The sequence below is a fragment of the Triplophysa dalaica genome, chromosome 23 (assembly GCF_015846415.1).
Source record: "Triplophysa dalaica isolate WHDGS20190420 chromosome 23, ASM1584641v1, whole genome shotgun sequence".
Lineage (NCBI taxonomy): Eukaryota > Metazoa > Chordata > Actinopteri > Cypriniformes > Nemacheilidae > Triplophysa > Triplophysa dalaica.
Window position 1 is genome coordinate 3,164,215 of NC_079564.1, and position 24,043 is coordinate 3,188,257.

The 24,043-nt window shown below is 38.0% G+C and overlaps 5 protein-coding genes across 7 annotated transcripts; 1 reads left to right on the forward strand and 4 right to left on the reverse strand.

The window, feature by feature from the left end:
- Window positions 1-8,969: 8,969 nt before the first annotated feature.
- On the forward strand, window positions 8,970-10,363 carry adipoqa (adiponectin, C1Q and collagen domain containing, a). Of its 2 annotated transcripts, none has more exons than XM_056738785.1 (3): window positions 8,970-9,026; window positions 9,206-9,446; window positions 9,593-10,363. In XM_056738785.1, the coding sequence occupies exons 2-3, from the start codon at window positions 9,221-9,223 to the stop codon at window positions 10,144-10,146; spliced, it is 780 nt and encodes a 259-aa protein (XP_056594763.1). In that variant the 5' UTR covers window positions 8,970-9,026; window positions 9,206-9,220; the 3' UTR covers window positions 10,147-10,363. The 2 variants fall into 2 exon arrangements, with proteins under 2 accessions (XP_056594763.1, XP_056594764.1); XM_056738786.1 differs by having other exon boundaries at window positions 8,974-9,026; window positions 9,212-9,446.
- Window positions 10,364-11,691: 1,328 nt separating this feature from the next.
- On the reverse strand, window positions 11,692-16,898 carry and1 (actinodin1). 2 transcript variants are annotated; one of them, XM_056738960.1, is made up of 5 exons: window positions 15,872-16,898; window positions 15,051-15,130; window positions 13,997-14,041; window positions 13,684-13,823; window positions 11,692-13,601 (listed from the first exon to the last, which is right to left on the reverse strand). In XM_056738960.1, the coding sequence occupies exons 2-5, from the start codon at window positions 15,121-15,123 to the stop codon at window positions 12,120-12,122; spliced, it is 1,740 nt and encodes a 579-aa protein (XP_056594938.1). In that variant the 5' UTR covers window positions 15,124-15,130; window positions 15,872-16,898; the 3' UTR covers window positions 11,692-12,119. The 2 variants fall into 2 exon arrangements, with proteins under 2 accessions (XP_056594938.1, XP_056594939.1); XM_056738961.1 differs by having other exon boundaries at window positions 15,051-15,141.
- A 156-nt stretch (window positions 16,899-17,054) lies between these two features.
- On the reverse strand, window positions 17,055-18,596 carry cops9 (COP9 signalosome subunit 9). The gene is made up of 3 exons (XM_056738964.1): window positions 18,434-18,596; window positions 17,960-18,032; window positions 17,055-17,224 (listed from the first exon to the last, which is right to left on the reverse strand). Exons 1-3 carry the CDS (start codon window positions 18,494-18,496, stop codon window positions 17,187-17,189), a joined length of 174 nt encoding a protein of 57 aa, XP_056594942.1. The 5' UTR covers window positions 18,497-18,596; the 3' UTR covers window positions 17,055-17,186.
- Window positions 18,597-18,902: 306 nt separating this feature from the next.
- otos (otospiralin) lies at window positions 18,903-20,457 on the reverse strand. The gene is made up of 3 exons (XM_056738963.1): window positions 20,336-20,457; window positions 20,073-20,138; window positions 18,903-19,238 (listed from the first exon to the last, which is right to left on the reverse strand). Exons 2-3 carry the CDS (start codon window positions 20,131-20,133, stop codon window positions 19,051-19,053), a joined length of 249 nt encoding a protein of 82 aa, XP_056594941.1. The 5' UTR covers window positions 20,134-20,138; window positions 20,336-20,457; the 3' UTR covers window positions 18,903-19,050.
- Window positions 20,458-20,694: 237 nt separating this feature from the next.
- LOC130413617 (apolipoprotein D-like) lies at window positions 20,695-23,102 on the reverse strand. Its single transcript, XM_056738962.1, has 5 exons — window positions 22,967-23,102; window positions 21,687-21,823; window positions 21,471-21,592; window positions 21,280-21,365; window positions 20,695-21,144 (listed from the first exon to the last, which is right to left on the reverse strand). Exons 2-5 carry the CDS (start codon window positions 21,801-21,803, stop codon window positions 20,903-20,905), a joined length of 567 nt encoding a protein of 188 aa, XP_056594940.1. The 5' UTR covers window positions 21,804-21,823; window positions 22,967-23,102; the 3' UTR covers window positions 20,695-20,902.
- Between the last annotated feature and the right edge of the window lie 941 nt (window positions 23,103-24,043).

The window sequence follows — 24,043 nt, forward strand, 5'->3', positions numbered from 1 at the left end:
AGTGTTAGTGTCTGCAGAATTAAGAAAAAATCGATGCGACTGCAACCAGACTGCATCTATAGCTGAATTCTCATCTTTCCAACACTAAATATTTATGCAGAGAGTCTGCTGAGTGAAATCTGGTGAGCTTGTCAGTCAGCCCCTCACAATGAACAGTATTTTCTCTTAACTCATGTATCAACTATAAAATAAAAATACATTTATTTTTTAAGAAAAAGCTATTTGTGTTTCGCGTGAAAAGTTTCTTTGCGTGATTTCCTACATGCCACTTGGTGTGATATACTATAAAGTGGAAATAATTAATAAAGAAAGCAGTTTTCCTCTGCAAACTAGCTCAATTTTTTACTAGCTTCTTGCGATAAGAACATAAGTTCTCATGAGGGACTCGGCTGTGGGAAACGGACCCTGCATAAGTGAAATGGTCCACTTTCCTAAAACAGCCCCAGGCCAGTGAGAGAGAGCAAGAGAATATGAGAGAACCAGAGAAGGGAAAGGACAGATTGCATACAAAATAGACAAACTAACATCACATTATTCAGGCTGTCTCTACCTGACAAAATGACATAATCAGGTCTCCTGAACGTTCAATACACACTTACGAAATACATATTTCCACCAATTGTCAATACTTGCACCTTGGTGTTTATGGGGTATTTTGAGTAGTTTTAAAAGTCATCTATCTTTCATAATGTTGTGACAGTTATGGGCTGTCAGCTGGTTGTGTGGTCGGCCATTAGCGGATATAACATTTATGTTTATGTGCCTTTACCCACTGCACTATTCACACTAGCGCATCACAGTTCCTTTCATTCTTTAACATTTACGTTTATGCATTTGACACTTCAAATATATAAAATGAATCGAAAGCGACAATTTTGCTTGTGTGTTTGCTAGGAATCAAACCTATGACTTTTGCAGTGCTTATGCATAACACACCAGTTAAAGGGATAGTTCACCCAAAATTACAATCCTTTGATAATTTGCTCGCCCTCATGTCATTCCAAACCTGTGTGACTGACTTTATTGTGCACAAAAAATATATTTTGAAGAATGTTGGTCACCAAGCAACACTCGCCCCCCATTGACTTCCATTGTATGGACATAAAACCACTGAGACGTTTCATAAAATACAACAGGTTTTGAATGACATGAGGTTTAATGATGAGAGAATCTTAATTTTTCGGGTGAACTATCCATTTAAGTTAAACAACTCTTTGATTTTAGAATAAACATCTGAACAAGTCAGTAGTTCATCCCCATTCTAGTGACACAAACACATGCTAAATTTTTCATCTGAACGCTTTTTGTCCCTGTAAAATCAAGAACTAACACCAATATACTGTTAAAAAGATGTTATTTTATTTTTGAATCGAGCACGATTAAAAATTACAATTTCTCACACCTGTTCATCTGACCCACAACATTTCAAAAATGGGGCTGAGAGTTGTAAGTCTATATCTCTAACTTGTGCCTGATCTTATCTAGGTGGAATGAAGTGCTATGGGCACCATCAGTCATGTTCTCTGACCTACATTAAGAGCATCGACCTATTTAGCTCTGTGAAATCTTAATTTGTTACAAACGGAGAACTAACTCTCCGACATAGTTTTATTTCTAAATGTAAAGATGTTGTCAGACCTCTGTGCAGAAACGAATGCTGCTGCTTTTGCTAGCGTGGGCTTTTTAGGAATGGAAATTAATTTGATTTATTGATTATTCATACACTTGCATAGATATATCTGTATTGTGTGCTTACAGTTTGTGTGCGCGCTGCGTATTCGTTTAGTCCTCTTTCCACAACAGAGCCACAAATCCAATTAAAGGAAGGAAATGAGAGAGAGATGAGAGGCTGATATAAAAGCATTGAGGTCTTATGGCAAGCATGCCTCCCTTTGTTCATCAGCACAACCCGTGGAGTAAGAATGAATTACCTGTTCCGCATGATTCATTTCACGTGCCCTTTACTTATCTCTCATCTCATCTTACTTCCCAAAGGTCTGATATGTCACGGACCCCATCTTTTCACTATCACCTGTTTAATTGTGTTAATGGTATTGTTCCTAAAACTCATGAGACCCTGATTGCATCACCAGACCCCAGCGTTGTGCACCTGCTGCTGAGAGCCCCCGGCTTTGATATGATAATCAATATTTGATTTGTTTTCAGATGCTTTCTCTAGATGTTCTATGACTTCGTGGTCAGGCTCCTGGAGTGGATATTCTATCTTGGTCATGCCTTTTGAGGGATCGGTTTAGTAAAAATCAATATTTGGTCATTATGTTGGCCCCCTTGTGTCCTTATAATTTTAGTCTCACTCACAACTCATGACTCTCAATATATAAAAGGACAAAAAAATCAGTGTACAATAATCGCTGCGTTTTGAAGGGATCAACCAGAAATGGGAACGCTGTCATCATTAACTCGACTTCAGGTTGTTCCAAACCTGTATGCATTTCTTTGTTCTCCTAAACACGAAGGAAGATATTTGAAAGAATGTCAGTAACCAAACAGATCTCATCCCATAAAGATATCGCACCAAATTGTATTATTTGTATAATTTATTTGTAATTTATCTATTAACTGTGGTGTTCATCTTCCTGGACATTTATGCCATTATACCCAAAAATCTTGAAAATTCTCCATTTGTGTTTCCCAGAAAATACCCACACACCAAGTGTTGAAACCAGATGACTGTATGGAAATGACAAAATGTGGTTGTAACCAAACGCGTCCTTTAAAAACCCTGATTTGTTCATCTCATTGCAGTCTGAGGCTCTTTATTTAGTGTCCATCTTTAATTGACAGCTGGCTGAAAGAAGTTTAATCTGGGCATATTTATATTTCAACAGTGACACTTCATCTCCGGCAGCGTCTGCCACGTACACAGTCAGACATGACAGACGGTGCCCGAAGGGAGAACGCTCGCTTAGACCAATGCAGCTGTGTGCCTCTCTGCCCGGACACCGTGTATCCAGAATATATAAGAGAGTACATTACCGTCAGTCCGCATTGTATATCAGTAAACGCTGGTCAATCCCCAGACATGTTTGTAAAAGTTTTCCTGTAAACAAGAAAACTAATTGAGCCGCCATCTGACAAATTGACTTTTAAGCTCCTGTTCTCAATATTGACGAAGTTACTTTGAACAGTATATGTCAAATAATGTTTAGAATTTAAAGTATGAATTTACAATTAAAAAAAACGATATTACAAAATCCTATGAAATATACAACTTTTTTCTAAGCCCCCAAAAAATTGGAACAAAAACTAGGATGCTTCAATAATATTTTTTTTGGTCGAGCAATGGTACACCACTGTCCTTTACAACTGAATGTAGCTGTTTGTAATCTGTGCTCTTTGGTAAGCAGAAAATGTGCTCAACTCCACTATCCTTAATACAATCCACTGTCCCCAGATGGTTCAGATAGATCACAGCGTCTGCTCCGAAAAAACTTGACAGCATCGCTTTTTTGTCGTCGCTTCATCCATTTATCACAATCAACCGCTGCCCTTGCTGCAGGCCTGATCATGAAGATGGAGATAAGGCAGGGTCGCGTTCATCCATTTCAAGGCGTTTCAGCCTCTCAACCTCATATATTTTTTAAAGTAAAGCTCTGCTGTGTTTTTTGACCGCTAGCCAGAGGTTCACCGGTGCAAAAGTCTGGAGCTCGAGGGAAGATCTGTCAGGACCCACAACACAAGAAACTCCTGATAAATAGCCAGGTGTGTAATTTACCCTTCGCTAAGGTGTTTATCGTGGGCTTAGTGCCTCTAAGAACCTCCCAGAGAGGTTTCCCGCTCTCTGTCCAAATGAACACTTTTCAAAGACTTTTTCTTTTGGAAGAAATCGGTTAAATCAAGATGAATCGGCATCACAGATAAAATGTCCAATAATAAAACTTGCAATAACGCGTTGTGTTGCCTCCCCAATGTTATCCGTTGCCAAAAGATTCATTGAAAGTTTATTTGTTATCAGAGTCAAAATTGATTTACTTTGAGTATCTGGTTGTTCCCTACAAGGTAATAAGAACAGCGTATATAAGCACTTTCATCCCTTAGTGTTTTGCTCTCACACACTGGAGATAATTAAAGTGGCGATACTCCAGAGATACGGTTGAAACTGTGCAGCCTGAAGGAAGCTCTTGAGCTTTAAGGCAGCAATGTTTGGCAGACGTTTACCTCGGGCATGAGCAATGGTGGTGTACGGATACATCACAAGGCCTTGGAGGGGGTCAGCAGGCCTCCTGATAATAATAGAGAAGGAAAGGTGTACTCTCAGTTGTTCAAAGGAGCTTGGATTTAGAATGACAGATGCACTGAATGTGGACAAAGGTCGAGAGGGTCTGACGACATCAAGAAAAAAGTGTGCAGCGCCTGAAGAGAAGATGCAGGGACTTCATTCGTCTGTCAGTGGGAAATATGTCTCTTGAGATGCTGCTTCTCTCTCTCAAACGCACAGACCTCGGGCATCTCACCTGCCTCTGAAGATTACAGCACTCACTTGAATCTGAATGATCAGAGGCATTTCATACTCGTACAATACAGTCTCTGTGTGTTCACGTAGATCTTTGTGGATTTGCTGATTTGAAACCAATACAAAACATATGAACAAACAAGACTACGATTTTTACTCTAGGTTGCAGTTGTTTTGTATTTCATCTAAAAAAATTATTCTTCACACTATTACAGTTTTTTTTAATAAATCATAATTTGCACTAGTATATTTAAATGAAAGTCACTGGCTCCCCAGGAGATAAAAGTGCACTGTAAGAAGACTTAAAGTGTTCTGTAAAATAATCTTTGGTGCCTTAAATTTTTAAGGTACAAATAAACTTGGCTTTTAATTTATATTTTCACTGCAGTTCAGCAACTTCAACTTATTTTGTTAAGTTTGATCAACAAAATTTCAAGTTATATCAACTGCAACTCTCCACTGGCCAAAACTTTGATTGTACAGTCAACTTGGCTTTACAAGTCATTTCAACTTACTATTTTAAGACAGCAAACAATTATTACAGTGTATTTTCACACACTAATTTTTAAACTTAGTATACAAAAATATTTTTAGTACTTCTCATGATAAACTTAAATAAATAGTTTTACACTTGTTGCACATTTAAATACTAATGTTGACCTATGAAAATATATTCAAAAAGCAAATTAATTTGTTGATTATTGGTTATTTTTTATTACATTTTGTAGGCTAATTTCTATGAAACAATTATAAAAATATATTGTAAATCAATATTATTGTTTTAAAGGAGCTATATGACAGGGCTAAAACAAATGTTATCGTTTGTTTTACATGTGATGCAATGTGTCTACACGATTTAAGGTTAAAAAACGCAACATTTTCCACATACCGTGCATGTTTGTATCTCCTCTTTGCTCCGCCTCTCTGAAACGCACAGATTTTTTACAAAGCTCATCACTCTGAAAAGTGAGGTGCGCTTTGAATGGCCAGTTAACCAGTGCGCAGTGATTGGTCGAATACTGCAAGCATGTGACGGAAATGTAACGCCTCTTACCATATTTGGAAAATCAGATTCCAAAGCAATTCTACTGACAGGTACGTCCACCTTACTTGCGTATACATTAGGGCGGTCTTAGTCAAATCATACCAAGAACTGAAGATTTGTGGGGGTGTGGTTACACAAGACGTTTCAGGCAGGTCAGGGTTATCATTCGCTTTTAGATAGAATACATGCATGGGCAACTTATAACACACCAAAGACACAGAAAAACACGTGTTGACCCATTTAAAATCATATTTTGTGTAAGACCAAAGAATGTATTTTTACCTTACACATATATATAACATGCCTTTAGTTAAAGACTTTCTTAAAGTTAATAACAAATTATGATTTAACAAGTGAAACACATGGCAAAATCCTCTCTAATCTGACTGCATCAGATAAATGACAGTGCATGTGTGGAAGCCAATAAGATAAACAACCAAACAGTTCAAGGCTGACAGCGAAACAAGAGCCATCCATCAAGTGAAGGCTGTTCGGATGACCCGCCGTGGCTTTCGAGGAATCTGTACTACAGAAAATCTTGTTTCCTCTGCAAAAATCCCAGCGTGATACACATGCAAAAAGACTTCCACACACACTACTGTCAACTTTAAAGACTGACTTGACCCCTAAAAAGTGTACATTTTATAGTAGCCTTTAGAGATAGCGAAAATACATTTTTTGATAATTTGTTTCCATTAAAGTGAATTTATCGATTATATAACACCCATAAATCTAAGGATAGTTTATTTTTATTATTTATATGTATTTCTTTATTTCAGACAACAACTTGTCCTGAGTACTTTCGCCATGTACTTCCAAGTGTACATATAAAAATAAAAAAAAATCTATATTTACAGAAATGCAACTTTTCGTGGTTCATGCTTAAAATCTGATTATTTGGCTGAAAAAACTGTGCAGAGCAGCCTTCTCCTAAACCAAGACCTTTACTGTGCATCATCTTTAAAAAAAACAAAGCTTGTTCCAGCCCAACCTTCCTGTGGTTTCTATTTTGCTTCACCATGACTCATCTGTGTTCAGGGCCACCAAACATGTGCCGGTGGCCTCTCGTTTCCCAGCAATCAAATAACTTTACTATCATAAAACATTAACACGTTCATTTAGAGAAATCCTTTTTTGCTGCCAAAATCTGCAAATCTGCATTAAAAGCCAGCGGTGAAGCTCTCAGACTTCATAGGTCTATATTAAGAGAGATCGTGATTAATCTAATCATTATGGGTAGTGAATTTTCCAAACAGGTTTGATCAAACATGGGTTTCATCGTGAAATTTCCTTAATCTTCATTATTTCCTGGATTCCCAGTCTGTGATTAAGGGGATTTTGGGGTCAGTCACCCGCCTCCTCTGTTTGAGCTAACCGGGCGGCTTGTTTGTGCTGTCTTCAATGAGGTAGAAATGGACTTTAGGAACTTTTCCACAAACTTCAGTTTGGCGAACTGCTTCCCAAGTATTTCAATTCAAGTTACAGTTTAAAGCGTTTATTTCTGAGGCACGGGAAAATCGTTTTATTGCTCGTTTTGCTTGGCAAATGAAGCTGGTATTATAACAATAAACGCTTCTATGTATGATTTCTCATGTATAATCCAATTCCAAAAGTATCAATTCAGTCCCGCAGACAAGCATCCATGAAATAAGTCTAACTTGGCGCATTGGAAAGCACTGCAGTGGAAAGATAAGCCTGCTTTGTTTGCATTTTACCATTCAAGTTGTTCACAGGGCCTTTTACCTGTAGAATCACTGAGCTGACATTCAGTTTATGGCTTGTTATAAATTCCTCATTTGTGTCCATAGAAACTGATGCACTGTTGTAGTGTCACCAAAGACAAGTGTGAATGTGTTAGCTTGTCGTGATGTGTGTGTTAATTGTGTACGATGTAGTTGATGACTGGTTGACTAGAATCAAAATCCTCTTTAACTTCAAACCAATGCTTAATACTTGATTATATATTTTTTTCATGCATCAGTATTGCTTTAACCACAAAACCTTTCTTTGGTCTGTTACCGTAGTGATACTTAACAAGTCGGTTGCTCTGTTCCGCATGGACAGCACTGAGAAAACTATACAAAATCCAAATTATACAACAAAAACAACAACAACACTCCCGTACAATACTGGGTTCACATGTTTGAGGACAACCAGCCAATATTAAACCAAAGAAAATTCCATAAATCTTTAATAGATGAATGCCTGACCCTGAAAAAGCAATTATTCATTACATAGAAATGAATGAGAATATATTTCGCACACAAGCGACCCGATATCTGCTTAAACACGTGCAAGACCGAAAGATCAGTGTTGCACATCAAAGGTGAAACAAAAGGGACCATTATTCATAGTCATGACATTTCAGCCCGCCATTATTCCACCAAAATATGTTGGCATTTTATAATCAGTACAAGCAATAAAATGAGTCCTGTAAAGTGTCAGATGGGGAGCGTTTTAAAATGTACGCTGACATTTCACAGGAGAAAAGAGACGGGATGGTTCTTCAAACTGTGCTCATATCTGAAGGTTTCGTGTTTTAATAAACAGTCTCATTACCCCCAAGAACCACATAAAGTCTTGAAAAATCGTGCAGTGGTTTCTGAGTAATCGGTATTTTGTGTTAATGACCATGTTGCTTATTGTGATATAAGGCTAAAAGTTTTAAGCTATGAAGCAGCATCATTGTAATGATTTTTGCCTTAATATTGATCCAGTTACATTTACTGTATATGTAGTCATGGACTGGGTTTTTTCTAAAGGCTCGTTTCGATAATAAAGTACTTAGGCAATATAGCTAAATAAATTAACATTTTGTTTAATTGAATCATAATTTTAACATGTTGTTAATAGGCCTTTTTCACACTTCCGGGTTTCTGAATGCTGAACCGGATATGCTCCCTGTCAGTGGAAAAAGGCCTATACTGTCTCATTTTTTCCTTTACAGCTCATGCTTTTTTACATAATAACAGTATTTACCTGTCCTGTCTTGCTATTATATGAGCCACAAGGCGGCGCCCTACGCTTATATTTGAAAGGTTCTTCCTAGTCTCACTCCATGAACTCAATTCTCTGTGTTGGTACAAACCAAACCCAAAAATTCAATTTAGTTTGATTTTTAAATTGTACTTGATTTTTTTCTCTCAGATTAAAAGATGACCCGGTATGCCTGAAGAAGTGGGTTTGATTTCTTCCACTTTGCATAGTGCTTTAAAATTCAGTATCAGCTACAATAATCACTTTTACTGTATTGGTGCACTAAATCGAACGACAATGAATGATCTTAAGAATGAATATATATTGCCTGGACAGTGATCAAATGTCTTGCTGTCTTGCTTGCAAATGTTCTGCCATTAGGTTGTTTAATACCAACAGCTGTTTGCATGTCCAGTTAGATATTTTTAGTAGTGGTAAGCACAGAGTAGCTTTCACAAGTTCACAAAGAGGCAACAGGACAAGACCTCAAGCGCCACACAAAGGATTGTAAAACACTTTTGAAATAAACAGGTAGGCCTACGTACAGGGACAAAAACGAAATGTTTAATTCACAAAAGAATTAAATCATGAATGAAATAAATCTGTAATGAATTTCACTTTAAAAAGAGTATTTCAGGTTTCTTTTATGTCAGTCAGGATCTGTTTAAATGTGTTAATCCCTTAAATTGACATTTTTATTTAATTCAAAGTAACAGATTGGTGCCATGTCTCCTGTGGTGAAAATGACATGGATAGCTGTGCTTTGTGTGGGGATGGTAGTCAAGCTGGGTGTCTCTCTGGAAGAGGGCACAGAGCCGACTGAGCAGGACAGCAGTGAACCCTGCGCCCGCTGGATGAGGGGTGTTGGTGGCACACCTGGGTTTGATGGCATCCCTGGGCGAGACGGACGTGATGGTCGTGAGGGGGAGAAGGGAGAAGTAGCTGCTCCAGGTTACTCATTTGAGATTAAAATGCATGTAATTGCATCAAAATGTTTCGAAATGCATGCATTTAGATGATACCATACGCAGAATTGCATGCGTCGTCTGTTTATGAAACTACAAAAAATCGTAATAGATTCTCTTATCTGTGTAAAGCCTCCGAGGGGCCTAAAGGAGAGGCTGGTGAGCCAGGGGATGAGGGGTCGAGAGGGAAAATAGGATTTCCTGGAAACCCGGGTCTGAAAGGAGAGAATGGAGAGAGTTCTTTTCCCTACCACTCAGCTTTTAGTATGGGAGTCACCGGTAAAGTCAGCACCGACAGTGGAGCGGCCATCCGCTTCACTAAGACCTTCTACAACGAGCAACATCACTATGATGAGATCTCTGGAAAGTTTCGCTGCGCCGTCCCTGGGATCTACTACTTCACTTATCATCTCACCATCCGCGGGGAAGAGACCAAAGTAGCCTTGTTTCAAAACGGCAAGACTGTGGCTTTTACTCTTGACCAGTTTCACAGCGGAAATGTGGATCAGGCCTCAGGAGGGGCCATTTTAAATCTGGCAGCTGGAGATGAGGTTTGGCTACAGCTGTATGGTGAAGATGCATTTGATGCAGGAATTTACGCTGATAACAACAATGATTCAACCTTCACTGGCTTCCTATTGACTCCTAAAATTCTAAGCAACCCATTTGACAACCGCAGGCGCTAAAATCCACCTCTTTCAGTCTGAGGCTAGTTATCACATGGCGAAGATATCACAAACTATATTTAAGTGACTTTGAAGTTTTAGGTCAATTGTATGAATTCTTAGAAATGCTTGTTTTGTGTTGCAGTTGTTTTGTTGTGTATTCTATAGCCATAAGGAACAAATAAAGAGCTCACTCGTATTTGACCTGTAATCATCATGTCTGCTTGTATGGTGTGGATTTCAGCGTCTATTGAATTTTAACCGAAACAAACCTCAGGAATTACAAAATCGCCCAAAAAATTACTTATTACTTATTCACAAATTCATGTATTATTTGACTGCTCCTAAAGCAGGTGTGAAAATAGTATTGGGTTGTTTAAACGGGAAAATTAACTTCTAGGTCGGCAGACATTGGATCTTTTTTTCCAATTTGTCCCATTTTAGTTAGTCTTCAAATAAATGCAAATAAAAAACTATATTTTATCTTGAATTTAAGGAGAAATGTCGACTCTATTGTAGTTATCAGAAAGAAACAAAAAAGATCATTTTACTTAAACACATATGACCTAAAACCCCTATAAGCAGTAAATTCAGAAAAAATAAAATACTTTTACAGTGGTCTCTTTATTTGTGTGTTCTAATTTCAGTATCGTATTTCTGTATTAGATGTAACAATACAAACCACACTGGCATACATACATGTATGACAAACATTTATTGAAGCTTGATTTTTACAAAGAACGGGGCTTGTATTAATTCTTAAATGGCAGGTCAGGGCTTGTTGTATTTCTATCAGCACCTAGTGAAACATTTGAAAACTCACCGAAGTCTCCCTGTACTTTCAGCCTTCTGTTTTCAACATGTTTGTGTTTTATATCACTGTGAGGTTTAAATTAGATCGAAGTTTTTGGTTCATTCTGCAGTCTATATCCTCAGACTGAACATATAGCCAACTGGCTTTCTCCCAGAACAGCAGTTGGAGTTCAGTTTGGCTCACTTCATTCACTGAGATATTTAATCAATGTTCAAGGTCGATCTATGATCACATTTACACAATACCGTGAGTTCTGTTTCTGTGTCATCAGTATTCATTCCAAGTGTTATATTGTGAAAGAAACTAAAGCATCTAAATGCCAAGACTCCAAACTTCCAGCCCTCCAAAATCTCATGGGAAAATTATACTTATTATTGGATTCACATTAATTACATAGACACAGTTAATATTGTGCTCAGTTCTTTGAAAGTTACCAAAAATTGAGACACTGAGACACAACAGTATGAAGACATTTTACATTTTATTTTGTTGTGGGTGACTTGAAAGGAAAATAAAGCTTTTAAAATAAGAATGACTGCATTGTGTTATTGGATTACATTAAATGGGAGATATTAGTAAAAATTGTTAGTTTGTTAAATGTTTATGGATATAGTCGATGTGGAAATAAAACCAGCTCTTAGGATCTTTAAAGCTTTTATTGGAAACATTCCAAGCAAAAATCTTACAAATCATAAGCAAACAAAATACAAAGCAACACTTTTAGTGATTTAAACGAAAGAAACAAGCAGGGGTCCAGTTATTTAAATATTCCTTCGAAGCGGGAATGCTGGATAAATCTGCTTTAAAGCTAAAATGGTTGAGTTGGTCACGACATTGGTATGTTCACGTACACCATACACCTCTTCTTTTCTTGCCTTTTTTCACATATACCAAGTACACAAGTACTCTATAAGTCAGAGCGAAATGCATCCTAGAGAAACAATAACGCACTCAGGTTATATGGACCATTTGAATAAAAGACAAACAGAATTTATTTCCCTATACAAGTGCTGTCAAAGTGTAGAGCTTAGAATACAGCAGCTCTCGAAAACATGACACGTGAGCAAATCAAATGAATTTATGCATCTATGTTCTGGTAGTTGGTGTGTGCACTTTTTATCTCCAGTCCACATTCTGTCCCGTTCTACATTTATTTTTGGTGTACATTGTCACAAGCCTCTTATTTCTTTCTGTAGTCTCCCGTGTAACCACGGTGGTCATCCTGGCCAGGATATCGCCCACCGTATCCTCTCAGGATATCCTGAAAATTAGGTGCTCCGGCCTCCTGTGGCCCATTTCCAGCATACGGATCCTCTTGTCCACTCATGTAGGGGTCGTACTGCTGCTCATAGCCTGCAGTCTCCGGGTAGGAGTCTTCACGATACTGGGGGACCTCATGGTGACCCTGCTCGTTGCTGTGCTCCTGGGTTGGATGGGTGTCCACAGGTGAGGGACTGGCTGGCTCGGCCGCCTCAGGCTCGTAACGGCGCAAGCGGCAGTTTCTGTCGTATTCCGGGTCGCAGTCGGGATCAGGCTCGACCACTCCGCTTCTGGTTCCATCAGCGTTCATATAGGGCTCGTAAGCTTCGGAAGGGTAGGGTGCCCGTCTCGGCACATCACTGCGTTGTTCGTTCTGTGAACCCAGGGGGTAACACTCTTCATCATACCCAATGAAGCAATCATAGCCCTCTTTGGTCTTCCCACGAGGCCCAAGATGATGTTGATGTTCCTCCGGTTGGTGCCTTGGAGGCTGGAGATGGGTGGGCATGCGTCTGCGCAAGTCTGCCCCTGCAGATGCGTCGCGGTACAAGGCGTAGGGGTCTTGACGAGAGCTGGGAGGTACGCGCATGGCGCCGGATTCAGAGGAAGGCTCGTCCTTTGGGGCATTGTATGACAAGCTGCCAAACCTTGAGGCTGTCAGAGGGTTGCAGCTGTCATCGTAGAGTGGGTTGCAGGGTCTCTCCGAAGCCGATGGAGATGAAGGAGCCTCCAGGTTCTGGGAGGATGCAAGGGCGTATGCATAAGCGCAGTACGGGTCCACACGAGGATCACAGTGAGGATAGGCCGTGTACAGACTAGATGGTGCCTTCTGGGACAGGTGGGGGACACAACGAGGATCGGTCTTAGGGTCACAGCCTAGATGGGCGTAGGATGGAGCCATGACAGCTGCAGGCTTGTAACCGTAGGCTGCACGAAGGTGGTACTGCAGACACTCGACATCCTCCGCATCACAGATGCGCAACAGCTCAGACTTCTGCTCAGCTGTCAGGAAGGACTGCACCAACGGAGAGTAATAGTAGTGGCCAGAGCGTGGGTCTTTCATCACCGGGGTGCGGAGGTAAGCTGGGGCTTTAACTGGGGCAGGGGCAGCGGCTTTGACGGGGGCTGGAGCCGGGGCCATGTAGGGGTAATAGTTGTATCCCTTGGTTTGCAAGCAGTATGGGTCTCTATAAGGGTCACAGGACTTGATTGGCGCAGGTGCTGGTGTCTCAACTTTGGGTTTGGGTCTTGCGTAAGAGGCCACGCAGTTCGGGTCGTCAGTCTCGGCACAAGATTTGTAGATGTCGGCGAGGTGCTGCAGGTACATCTTGTAGGAACGACGTGACTCTGCTCTGTTCTTATTTTGCAGGTATGCAAGATAGACGCGATCGAGCTCTGCAACCTGAAAGACACGAGAACGATCTTGAGTGTATACTTGGATTGTGAAACCCAATTCTCGTTTAGGACATAAATGCTCTACTTACTCCTTCCTGGTTTCCATTGTCAGTGAAGTACTTGTACCAGTTCCAGAAGTCAGAGTGCTGCTTGTACCAACTGACGTTTCTTCGATTGCGGATTAGTTTTGGTGATCCAGCCTCAACGCTTGCTTTGTCATTGCTTCCATCTGTCAGAAACAGCATACGTCACCGAGAAAGCCTAACCTTTATACACTACACTACATTAAAACTATAACACAATGCATTTGATAGGATGCCAAACAAGTATATTATGATGTTGCTGTTGTACTTGTTTGTGCTTCTGGTTTGAAACTCAATTCTGATAAGGAGCCAAACCTACCATCTCCTTTTAAACGCTGGATCACAGGCCCGGCCAGCAGGAACTCTGTTTGAAAGAGTTTAGAGAGAGAGAGAAATGAGGGGATCCTGGTCTTAACCAGATGTTGCATTTGTGAAAGAGTAGAAGAAAATGCTTACAAACAGTAATGAGCACAAACGAGCTGAGGAAAGCAGGATACAGTTTTACAAGTTTGGGGTGGGGGAGAAGGTGATATAATACAGGTTATTGTGGGAAATTAATCTTCAAACGGTGCACATCAGCACTTTGATGCCTGACAGCAGGGGGTTGCTGTAACCAGGCCTATGAAAGCAAAACTATAAAATCTACAAAGGGAAGGAGACTTTAACTACATGTGAACCTAATTATACAAGAGAAATGGATGAACTAGCGCTTTTTCGCTGTATGTTGCTGTGGATCATCTACGTGGATTCTGAACGTGTTGTAGCTCAATATTTTATCTAATGTATGAACGTTAGACCTCGGTGTGAGTAAGCTAAGGGATAGTATGATCTTTCAGAGTATCAGCGGGTTTATTCTTTATGACCTTGTTAAAGTGCTGGCACATCTGGACACCTCGGTGTTTCAGTTCTGCTGACAGACGTTAATTATTTTACCAGTTTAATAGCAAAAGCGAGCTGATAATGTGCAACCAGATACCTCCTCTTTTTCTACAGGTCAGTGATGCCTGCGGGCTTCTAACAGATTTGGCCTTTTTTAATAGAACTGCTGTCAGTTTAGATCGATATGGGAAAAACAGAATGAAAAACAGTCCCACATATCATCATCATGAATATATTACTTTAAGCCCCGGTTTCACAGACAGGGTTTAGTTTAAACCCGGACTAACCCCCAGGATATTTATGCAATTTTTATAGAAATGCCCTAGTTAAAAACGTTACTGGTGTGTATCTTTTGACAAAACAATGGCGATGAAATTCTTTAAGATGTTTTAAGGTGAGTCATTTTCAGTTAAGGCTGCTCAAACATTCATTTTAGTCTTGGATTAGCCTTAAAACCTTGTCTGTTAAACCGGGCATAAATGACTTATTCTTACCAGGTAATAACATTGTTGCTAGCAGCATTCCAGTGAAAACATGGAAGAGGGGAGATCCTCTTAAACGAGCCATTCTTAACCTTGGAGATTCCTCGGAAAAAGTAGAAATATTTAGTATGTAAAAATGTGTTTTTGATTAAGCCAATGCTTATCTGAACGTTTATATGTGGGTAAAAAACTTGGCCAATAGTAATTTATTTCTAGTTAGAATATAACAAAAAAAACATTTAATAACCTGCAATTGTTAACCTGTAAGTGTTATGAAATATTAAAATAAAACAGAAAATGTTTTTACCCTTAGACCAGGTGTGACTTTTCCTGTACATTTTCAATTTCTAAATATGATTATTAGTTATCAAAACTTAACCTCTTCAGGTTTAAAGATTTTGCTCTATTCCATAATATAACATAATATAACACCTTCCTACAGTACTTTTTCTGTATTGTTGGTGCAACTTTGGTGATGATTGCTTTAAAAAAACGAAATAGCTCAGTGCTTAGAGCATAGCGCTAGCAACGTCAATGTCATGGGTTCGATCCCAAGGATTGCAAAAACTCAGAAACAAATGTATGGTATAATCCATGTCGCTTTGGATAAAAGCGTCTTCCAAATGTAAAATATTAAATAATTTATAAACATTTTATGCAAAAAAAGTTTAATTCTATGCAAGTTTGTGAACTTGCACTATTAAGCTTAAAAGTCTCTGAAAAATGTCTGAAGCACATAAGCATGTGTTTAAGTCACTTTGCAAATAAAATGAATGTATCTATAGCAAATGTTGAACACATACTGGTAAAAGCAGAAATGTAATCTGTCTTACCTGTGTTAAATGTTACCTGTGATGAGCTGATGGGACCCCGTAGTTCAGCCCTACAGCTGACTGTCTGGAAGAGGATGGTGAGCCAAACCCCTTGTGTACTTCTCAACACACCTCTGTACAAAGACTGTGCCACTGAGAACTCGGCCACAATTTAAACCCAACCTTGATAATTAAAAACAAAAACGTTGCATCCCATGGGGCCGAGTGCATGCTGCTTCCATTGCTGCCATTGGCCTACACTGGCCCAGCTATAGTCAACCAATAAGATGTAATTATAGACTCAAAGACAGGAGGACAGAGGAGAATATAAACTTCTTTTTTTTGGAGACAAAGAAATATGCTGTAGGACAAAAAAACACGTGGATGGAAATTTCCATTTTACCTGTTGCTTTACTTTAGCATCGGATTTACTGTCATATGATGGAAAATGCTTGAAAATATCCAGAACATTAAGTTACTATTAAGTGTGCTAAAAATTGATTGTTTGTTATTAAAGTTTCCGTTTTAGTTGAATAGGCCAAAAAAGTTCAAGTCAATGCACTCTAAATGGCTCTAATTGGTGGGACAACAGGGAAATTGTATCTGTGATGAGGAGGGAGCAATAAACGCATCTTTATGAAGTCAAGGATGTAGGGGAAAGAACAACCAAAAACATAATGTCACGAGCTTCATGAATGTACGCAGATATTTAACAGAATCACAGAAGTCAAACAAATTCGTCCTCAATGAACTGAATACTACATCAGAAAACTACTGATGTATTGAACAGAGTAAAGGGCTCATGGGAATTTTTTTTCACGGACACATCTGCCAAGCACCAGCGCCATCATTCTGCTATTAAGTGCACAAAACGCATTGTAATAATTTATAACGGAGAAAAAAAATGATACCTACAGTAGCTTAACTAAATAACATGATAATGTCAGTTTAAGTATATTTGTGAGGAAAAAAATGCTTTTCTGTCACAGATGTGTTTAACACATCTGTGTCTTTATGGTAACAGTGAATCGCACATGTAATTATGCACCTTTACAGGTGTGCAGGAATGTTCAAAAACCTACAATCACTGCTAGAAACAGATTTCAGCCTAGGGAAAAAATCCTTTACAATAATTCCAACGTTTGACTTGGAATGTCTGGTACTTTTTAAATGTGAAAACATCTGGCAAAGGGAACACTTCTTATTTCACAAAAAGTTTATTGATGGCAAAACTAACAAAACTGAAGAGGTGGCAACATAGCATAACAAAAGAAACAAATTCCATGTACAGCAACTAACATTTTTATACAGCGTTTAATCCTATTTTTCATCTTCATCACTGAATATCATCATCATCGAATAGATCCTCAAAATCTGCGGAAAAAAGAATGTAAAACATGCAGTAAGTCTCAAGTCTGCAACCAAAACCTGTTCAAGTGAGTGAACCTTAATCTTAGAACAAATGTTCATTTGTTCGTCAAAGTCACAAAAGTACAGTGCACAAACAAAAATGTGTAATAGATGATATCCTTTTGGTGTACTCTTTAAACACAAGTGTTTAAGCACACATCTGGGTCTCTGGGTTATTTTCCGTAAATCTTTCAAAAGTGCCCCCTGACAAAAACGCCAGAGTGACACGTGTTCAGCTACTTCAACTGCTACAGATGTATACAGAGGCTCTAAAGGGGAAAACATGCTGAGCTGGTGCCAAAGGAGCCCAATAAAAGTGCTTTACATGGGCTCAGCTCCTTTATTCTTTAACTGCCTGTTTTTAGGTCATCCTGCTGCAAGCACCTTTACTATAACTGTATAAGGGAGGCGGAAAAGCTTAAAGGAAATTGTAGACTTTGCCAGTTAAAGCCCTCTGCAATATTTTGTTACCAAGTAAACAAAGAAAAACAGCAACTTACAGAAGGATAAAGAAAAGAAGAAAAAACGTTTTGCACAGCATTCAGACATTTAAGATTACTTATAAACACAGATAATAGGGTCATGCTAAAAAATCATGTGTGCATTCTAAGCAAAAATCTCATGTAGGAAAAACTCAAGCAGTAAAGATCTTAAATATCAGGACCTGTATAGTTATATTTTAGGTTTATGTGAGCTCACCATTGAAAAAGTCTGAGTGCACCGCCTTCTCATTGGCGGCCAGGTCCATCAGCAGTCCAGTGCTGCCCCCTGCCTGTTAACATACATCACTACAACATTACTACATTAATAAAACCTCGTTTCAACATCTGATATTTGCCTTTTTTATCCCTAACAGTTTTTCAGATTTATCATAAAACACTCGTTTGATAAATAAACTAGCCTTTCTAGCAAAAGTATGATAATACAAATGGTCAACAATCTATTACTGCCATAAACAAACCCAGTGTTCGTTTTCATAAAAACATCAGGTTACGTTATAACATTGCCAAGTAATACATGGTTTATGCACAGTGAATAAAATAATATACATAATCGTTTTAGTCGAGCTAACAGTAAACGTTAAGTGAGCTCGTTAAGGGTTTAAACTGAAAGATACATGCTATGAAATGTCTTATGACAGATTCTCAGGAACAAGTATGCGGGAACACAAACCTCATCCAGGTCCACGTACGGACCGGCTCCCTCGGGGAACATTTCATCAACTGCTGGCTTCATAAATGTGTTTTAACGTCGATAAAAAATGATAAAATGCAATAAACGATCTCCTTGTTCAGGTCTCGAACTTGTCAAAACAACACCTCCTCTCTTCTCTCACTTTCCGGTTGTGTTACATGAAAATGGGTCCGAGTAAAAACAGGCACCACCGGCTCGATTGGAGAAACGGTCCCTAAAAATATTATTGTCGCACAGTCTACTGTTTTTTACTTCAAATAATACAGTATTGTTATTTGTAGTACTTAACACATCATTAATATTTTGCTTACTGATTTTATTTTGCTTACTGATTTATTTTGCTTGCTAATTTACACTCCCAACATCCATCACAATGAATCATTGTAAAATCTGACCTGAAGAACGTTAATTTCAACATATATTGATAACATAATGAAAACTGTTTACTAAAAGCTTTTTAATAATAGCCCGCTTGTTCATTTTAATGCTTTAGCACAAGTTACAATGCATCAATCTATATGGTGCTTAGTAACATTACTACGTGCAGTGTTACATCATTTGACGTAAACTAAATCTCTTGTTCATATCACATCAACTCAATGTTCATGCTGTTCTGCCACTTCATAGCGCAGAGTGTCTCCCAGATGCTGTTGGGCGAAGAATGTCTTGGCCATTTCATTGACGTGGTTGTAGGCCCCGATGCTGCGGAAGTACTCCACATAGTTCCAGAAATCTGAGGTGGAATATGGCCAGTAGGGCACAGCTGGAGGTTTGTCATAGGGTACTATGTGAGAGAGAAAGAGAGAGACAAAGAATTCCTTCACCTCATTCCTGAATTAATTCCTGGTACAATTGCACAAGCCATGTCTTAATCGCCTCGGTGTGACATCAGACATGCATATACAATACTGCAGTTGTATGCAGGCAGCACTGCACTAACTTAAAGGTATTGTTCATCCAACATCAAAACGGGGTCAATATTAATTTTAACATTCTGTTTTTGTGTTCCACAGAAATATTAAGTCTTGTACGGGTTTGCAGCAAGTTGTATACATTTTATTATACATTGTATACATGATTATTATTTAGTGATTTTTGGGGTTTTATCAAAGTGATTTTAACCCTTTGATAAATATGCCGTTTAAGGAAAAATTTAAAATGCCATTCATAGTATGTAAACAGGCTAACGTTGTGTAAAAAAAGAGTAAATAAGAAAATGAATTCAGAAATGAATCTGGCACCTGTAAGGGAAGAAGGCAGAGGAAGAGTGAATGAAATTTGAATTCTTGCTCACAAAGAGCTGATTCACACATAGAGGGGAAAAAACCCAGAGGGGTCAAGAAATGTGGATTTTCCTCTACAAATATTATTCTTAACTATGAATGCACCGTTCATTACTTTTACCATATTTAAACCGCTCAACTTTGTATTTAATATTTATATAGTGTTATATTTTAAACAAAACACTGACATTCTTTTAATTTATTGCAATGAATGTAAACATGGTATACAATTGTAGTTACTGTATTGTAGAAAAATCCTGAATAGCTTTTAATGTCAGAAATAATATTATTAGTAATATAAGATGTGTAAAAATATATACCGTTCATATACATACCACTGAAACTGTTGGCAAGAAAACATAGAAAGAAAACGCAAAAAAGGGCACACCACTTCATCCTTCCTTGAAAAGAAGGGAAAATACAAAATACTTTTTTATTTTAACAAATGTAAGGTTGAGATTTAGATTAAAGATTTAAAAAGCTTGAGAAAGAGAGTCATTTTAGTATACTCTCATATTCAGGCTGTTATTACTTCACAGTAAGAACATTCCACACGTATTTAAAAATATTTAATTGTTTTGGAAATAAACAATATTACCTCCTTTGCTGCACTGATATGAGGTCAGTCCGTTTCAAAGAGCCAAATAAGAATAACTGCAGTAGACTGCAGGTTCTGCAGTCGCTGGACTGGAATAACTATTTTTATGTCCCCTCCCAAATTTATTTTACATCCTCAAATCCCACCTTAAGACCATGTTATGTATTTTAAATTAAGTTGGGTTGGCTTTGAATGTTTGGCATTACTTGCAACCAAAAACCTGCTAAGAACATTCCAAGAGTCGCTTAAATAATGTTATTATTTATGTGATTAATATAACGTGTTAATGATTTGTATGTTATTCAAAACAATGAACACCAGCTTAACACAATGATAATAAAATAGACGCAGACAAAAACTTTGTCAGACACATGCTTTTATTTTTTTTTCATTATAAATAAAATGCAAATTATTTGTATTATATTATGGGTCAGATACATTGATATAGCATTAAGTTGCCTAACAACAGTGTACTCCACTCCACTTAATGTACTTCAGAAATGTTATGTTTAAAAGCCATTGCAAACAATGACCAGGAAACATAAAAGTATGAATAACCCAAAACATTCAGAGTTTGATAGGAATGTCACACCCTTGCTGATCTGTAGGTAACATTTTGCTCACATCGATGTTGTCCCGTGAGAAAATCTCTTTGGCGTGGTAGACGGTTTCTGCAGGCAGAGTGCGTGTGCGTGAGAGAATCCAGGCAAAGTCGACGTGGAACAGCCTGAGAACATCAGTGCAAGAATACACAAGAGCCATAGTGTTGTAGTCGGTGGAGAGGACCCAGTATGGGGCGTAGGGTGTGACTGCATCACAAACAGAGAGAAAATGAATTAAATGATTAACACTTTACAAAAAACATGTTATAGATATTTTTAAATGATCAAATCTCGACAACACATACGGTCCAAGTAAATTTTCTATGTCATTAATAGACTTACAGTAGGAAAAGCTGACTCCAAGTTTTGCCGGTTCCTTCATGTCCTGGATGACTGCTGTTCCTTCAGCAGTCCTAACTTTACCTTTACTGTGAGATGAAAAAATGTAAAAAACCTTTGTTAGAACACATTTGTGAATTAATGACAGAAAATACTTTTGCGTGGTGGGTTTGATTTGACAGGGAAATACTCACTATGTTTGAACATTGAGAACTTGGATGGTTTTGTCAGGTCTGGGGATGTAGTTTGCCTCGATGCACTTGCCTCTCTCAAAGGATGCTGGGAGTTTTTCGATCTCATACCACTTTCCAAGGTACTTTAAGTGAAAGAGTTTTATGTTCTGACGGTTTTAGACTGTGTACACTATAAGGATTTTAAACAAGATTATGAACATAAAACGATATTCCTACCTTATCCACTTCAAAGTTTGGTTGGACCATTGGTGTTGGGCAGGGTCCCCAGTGAAATGTCTGAGCAGAGACAAAGGGAACCAATAGAGGTACAAGTAATACAATCATGACCTGCATCTTCACAGGAGCTGCTGTCTCTGTACAGGGAGGAGAAAGTCATGATTCATGTTACAGTCTTTATTTGGTTTCATTATGTGTTCTCTCCGTCTGTTCTTGTTTCTGTTGATTAGTCATTCAGTTCACCTGTGTTAGGTTTAATCTCTCATTTGTCTTGTTTTTTATATCCCTAGTTTTGTTCAGTTCCTTGCGCTGGTTTTATACTTATGTTACGTGTGTTTGCACCTGCCTTTGTCATGGGTTTATTAAAGAACATTATCGGATTATCTTGTTCGTTGTGCATTTGTATTGGGATAATGGTCCGTTACAATTCAATAGTCACGAGCATTTAGTTTTAACTCCCAATTGTCATAGTATGTCAGCATGAATTTATATAACATAGTTACGTATGTCACAAAGTATTCAAAAAGTTTTACCGTGATTTACTCATTTATTTTGGTGAAACAATTTAATAAATAAATAAAGTAAATAATAAAAAAGATCTACTCAATTTACTCACATTTACTCTAAACATTTGTAGCCTAGACATAATTGAAATTTAGCACATTTGTTTTGGTAAATTTCAACTAGTCAGACCTATTATTTAAGTTCTTATCAGGAGAAACCTGTAATGCATCTGCAGAATGTTATGACATGAAATATGTCTGGTTATAAAAGTTAGATACCTGCGTTTTTATCAAATAATATTCTTAAATTTGTGATAAACACTAGTGGAGTCAGGAATTTAAACCTGGGGTCAATGAAAGACTTAGAATAAAATACAGGAATTAAATAAAATGATTAATTTTAACAAATTTACAACTTAATTGTGTGTTAAGTAAAACAGTATATAATGTAATAATTACGATTAATGTTCCTTATGAAAGTCATAATGAAGAGACTAAGTAAAAATAAAATTTCGGAAGAATACGATCTAAACAATAAAAAATGTGTATGTTATTTTCTGCAAAATAAAGCTTTAAAAAATATTTTACAAGGAATTAAGGCGATGCATGTTATACCAAGATGCATTAGACTACCCTTGCACTTTACAGACTATGATCATACAATAATAGAAATAATGTTTACACATAAGTGAAATCATAAATCAAAATTTCTCCAAACAGTAACCATACCACAGATATATCTCTAGTTATAAAAAAGAATGTAAGGTAAGCTCCTACCTGTCCTTTCTAACTGCTCGTAGAGTTGAAGAAATTAAGAGTGCAGTGATTCTATAAATGTGTGTTTTCAAAAGGAGGAGTCTTACAGAACAGACGAAGATTTCATTGTCATTGTGGTTTTGTCTAACAAGAAGCAGCTGACTGATAATGTCATGGGACCAGTACAGACAGACACAGGGGGAAGTGGCTTTTGTCTTTTGTCATTATTCTGGTTTTGTTTCGGAAATGGTCTGGGCTAAAAACCCACACACATTTAGTATTTAGGTAACAAGTGGATAAATACATCTTAAAATTAACCTGAAAACATGCTTCCATTCCATTCCATTTTCTACCGCTTATCCGAACTACCTCGGGTCACGGGGAGCCTGCGCCTATCTCAGGAGTCATCGGGCATCAAGGCAGGATACACCCTGGATGGAGTTGTAAAAATATTATTATTAAAATTGTTTTAAATTGAATAAATTATATAATATATATTTATATATATATTTGAAGGCTATATTTTTACCTTCTCTGATTGGTGTAGTACACAGTACACTCTGGCCAATTTAATTGTAGTATTTTTATCTCTGAGACATAAAATCTCAACAGGACATGTGAACAGTGAAAAAACTGTAGCATACTATGTATGTAATACAGTCATGTGATTTTAATCAGTAGATGCCAAGTCTACTTGCTCATTCATTAAACTGGCAAACAGACTTTTCCAAGAGCTTTTCCACTAAATTACTTCATTGTTAAGTCCTCTCCTGCTTATCAAGAACATATGACATTGACACAGATTGTCACAAAGATTAATGTTTTAAAGTGACCATTGCATGAACTTGTATCACTAAACAAATATATCCCAGTTTGCACAGCCATTTTGGTCTATTGTTCTTGCTGATGTCAATATTACCCACCAAGTCTGCGGGGAACCTGGGGGTGATGCTCGACGACCAGCTGAACTTCACCTCCCGCAACCGAACTTGCAGGTATGTGCTTTACAACATCAGGAAAATCAGTCCGTTCCTGTACGATCATGCCTCTCAGCTGCTATTCCAAGCTCTGGTCATATCAAGACTACACTACTTCCAA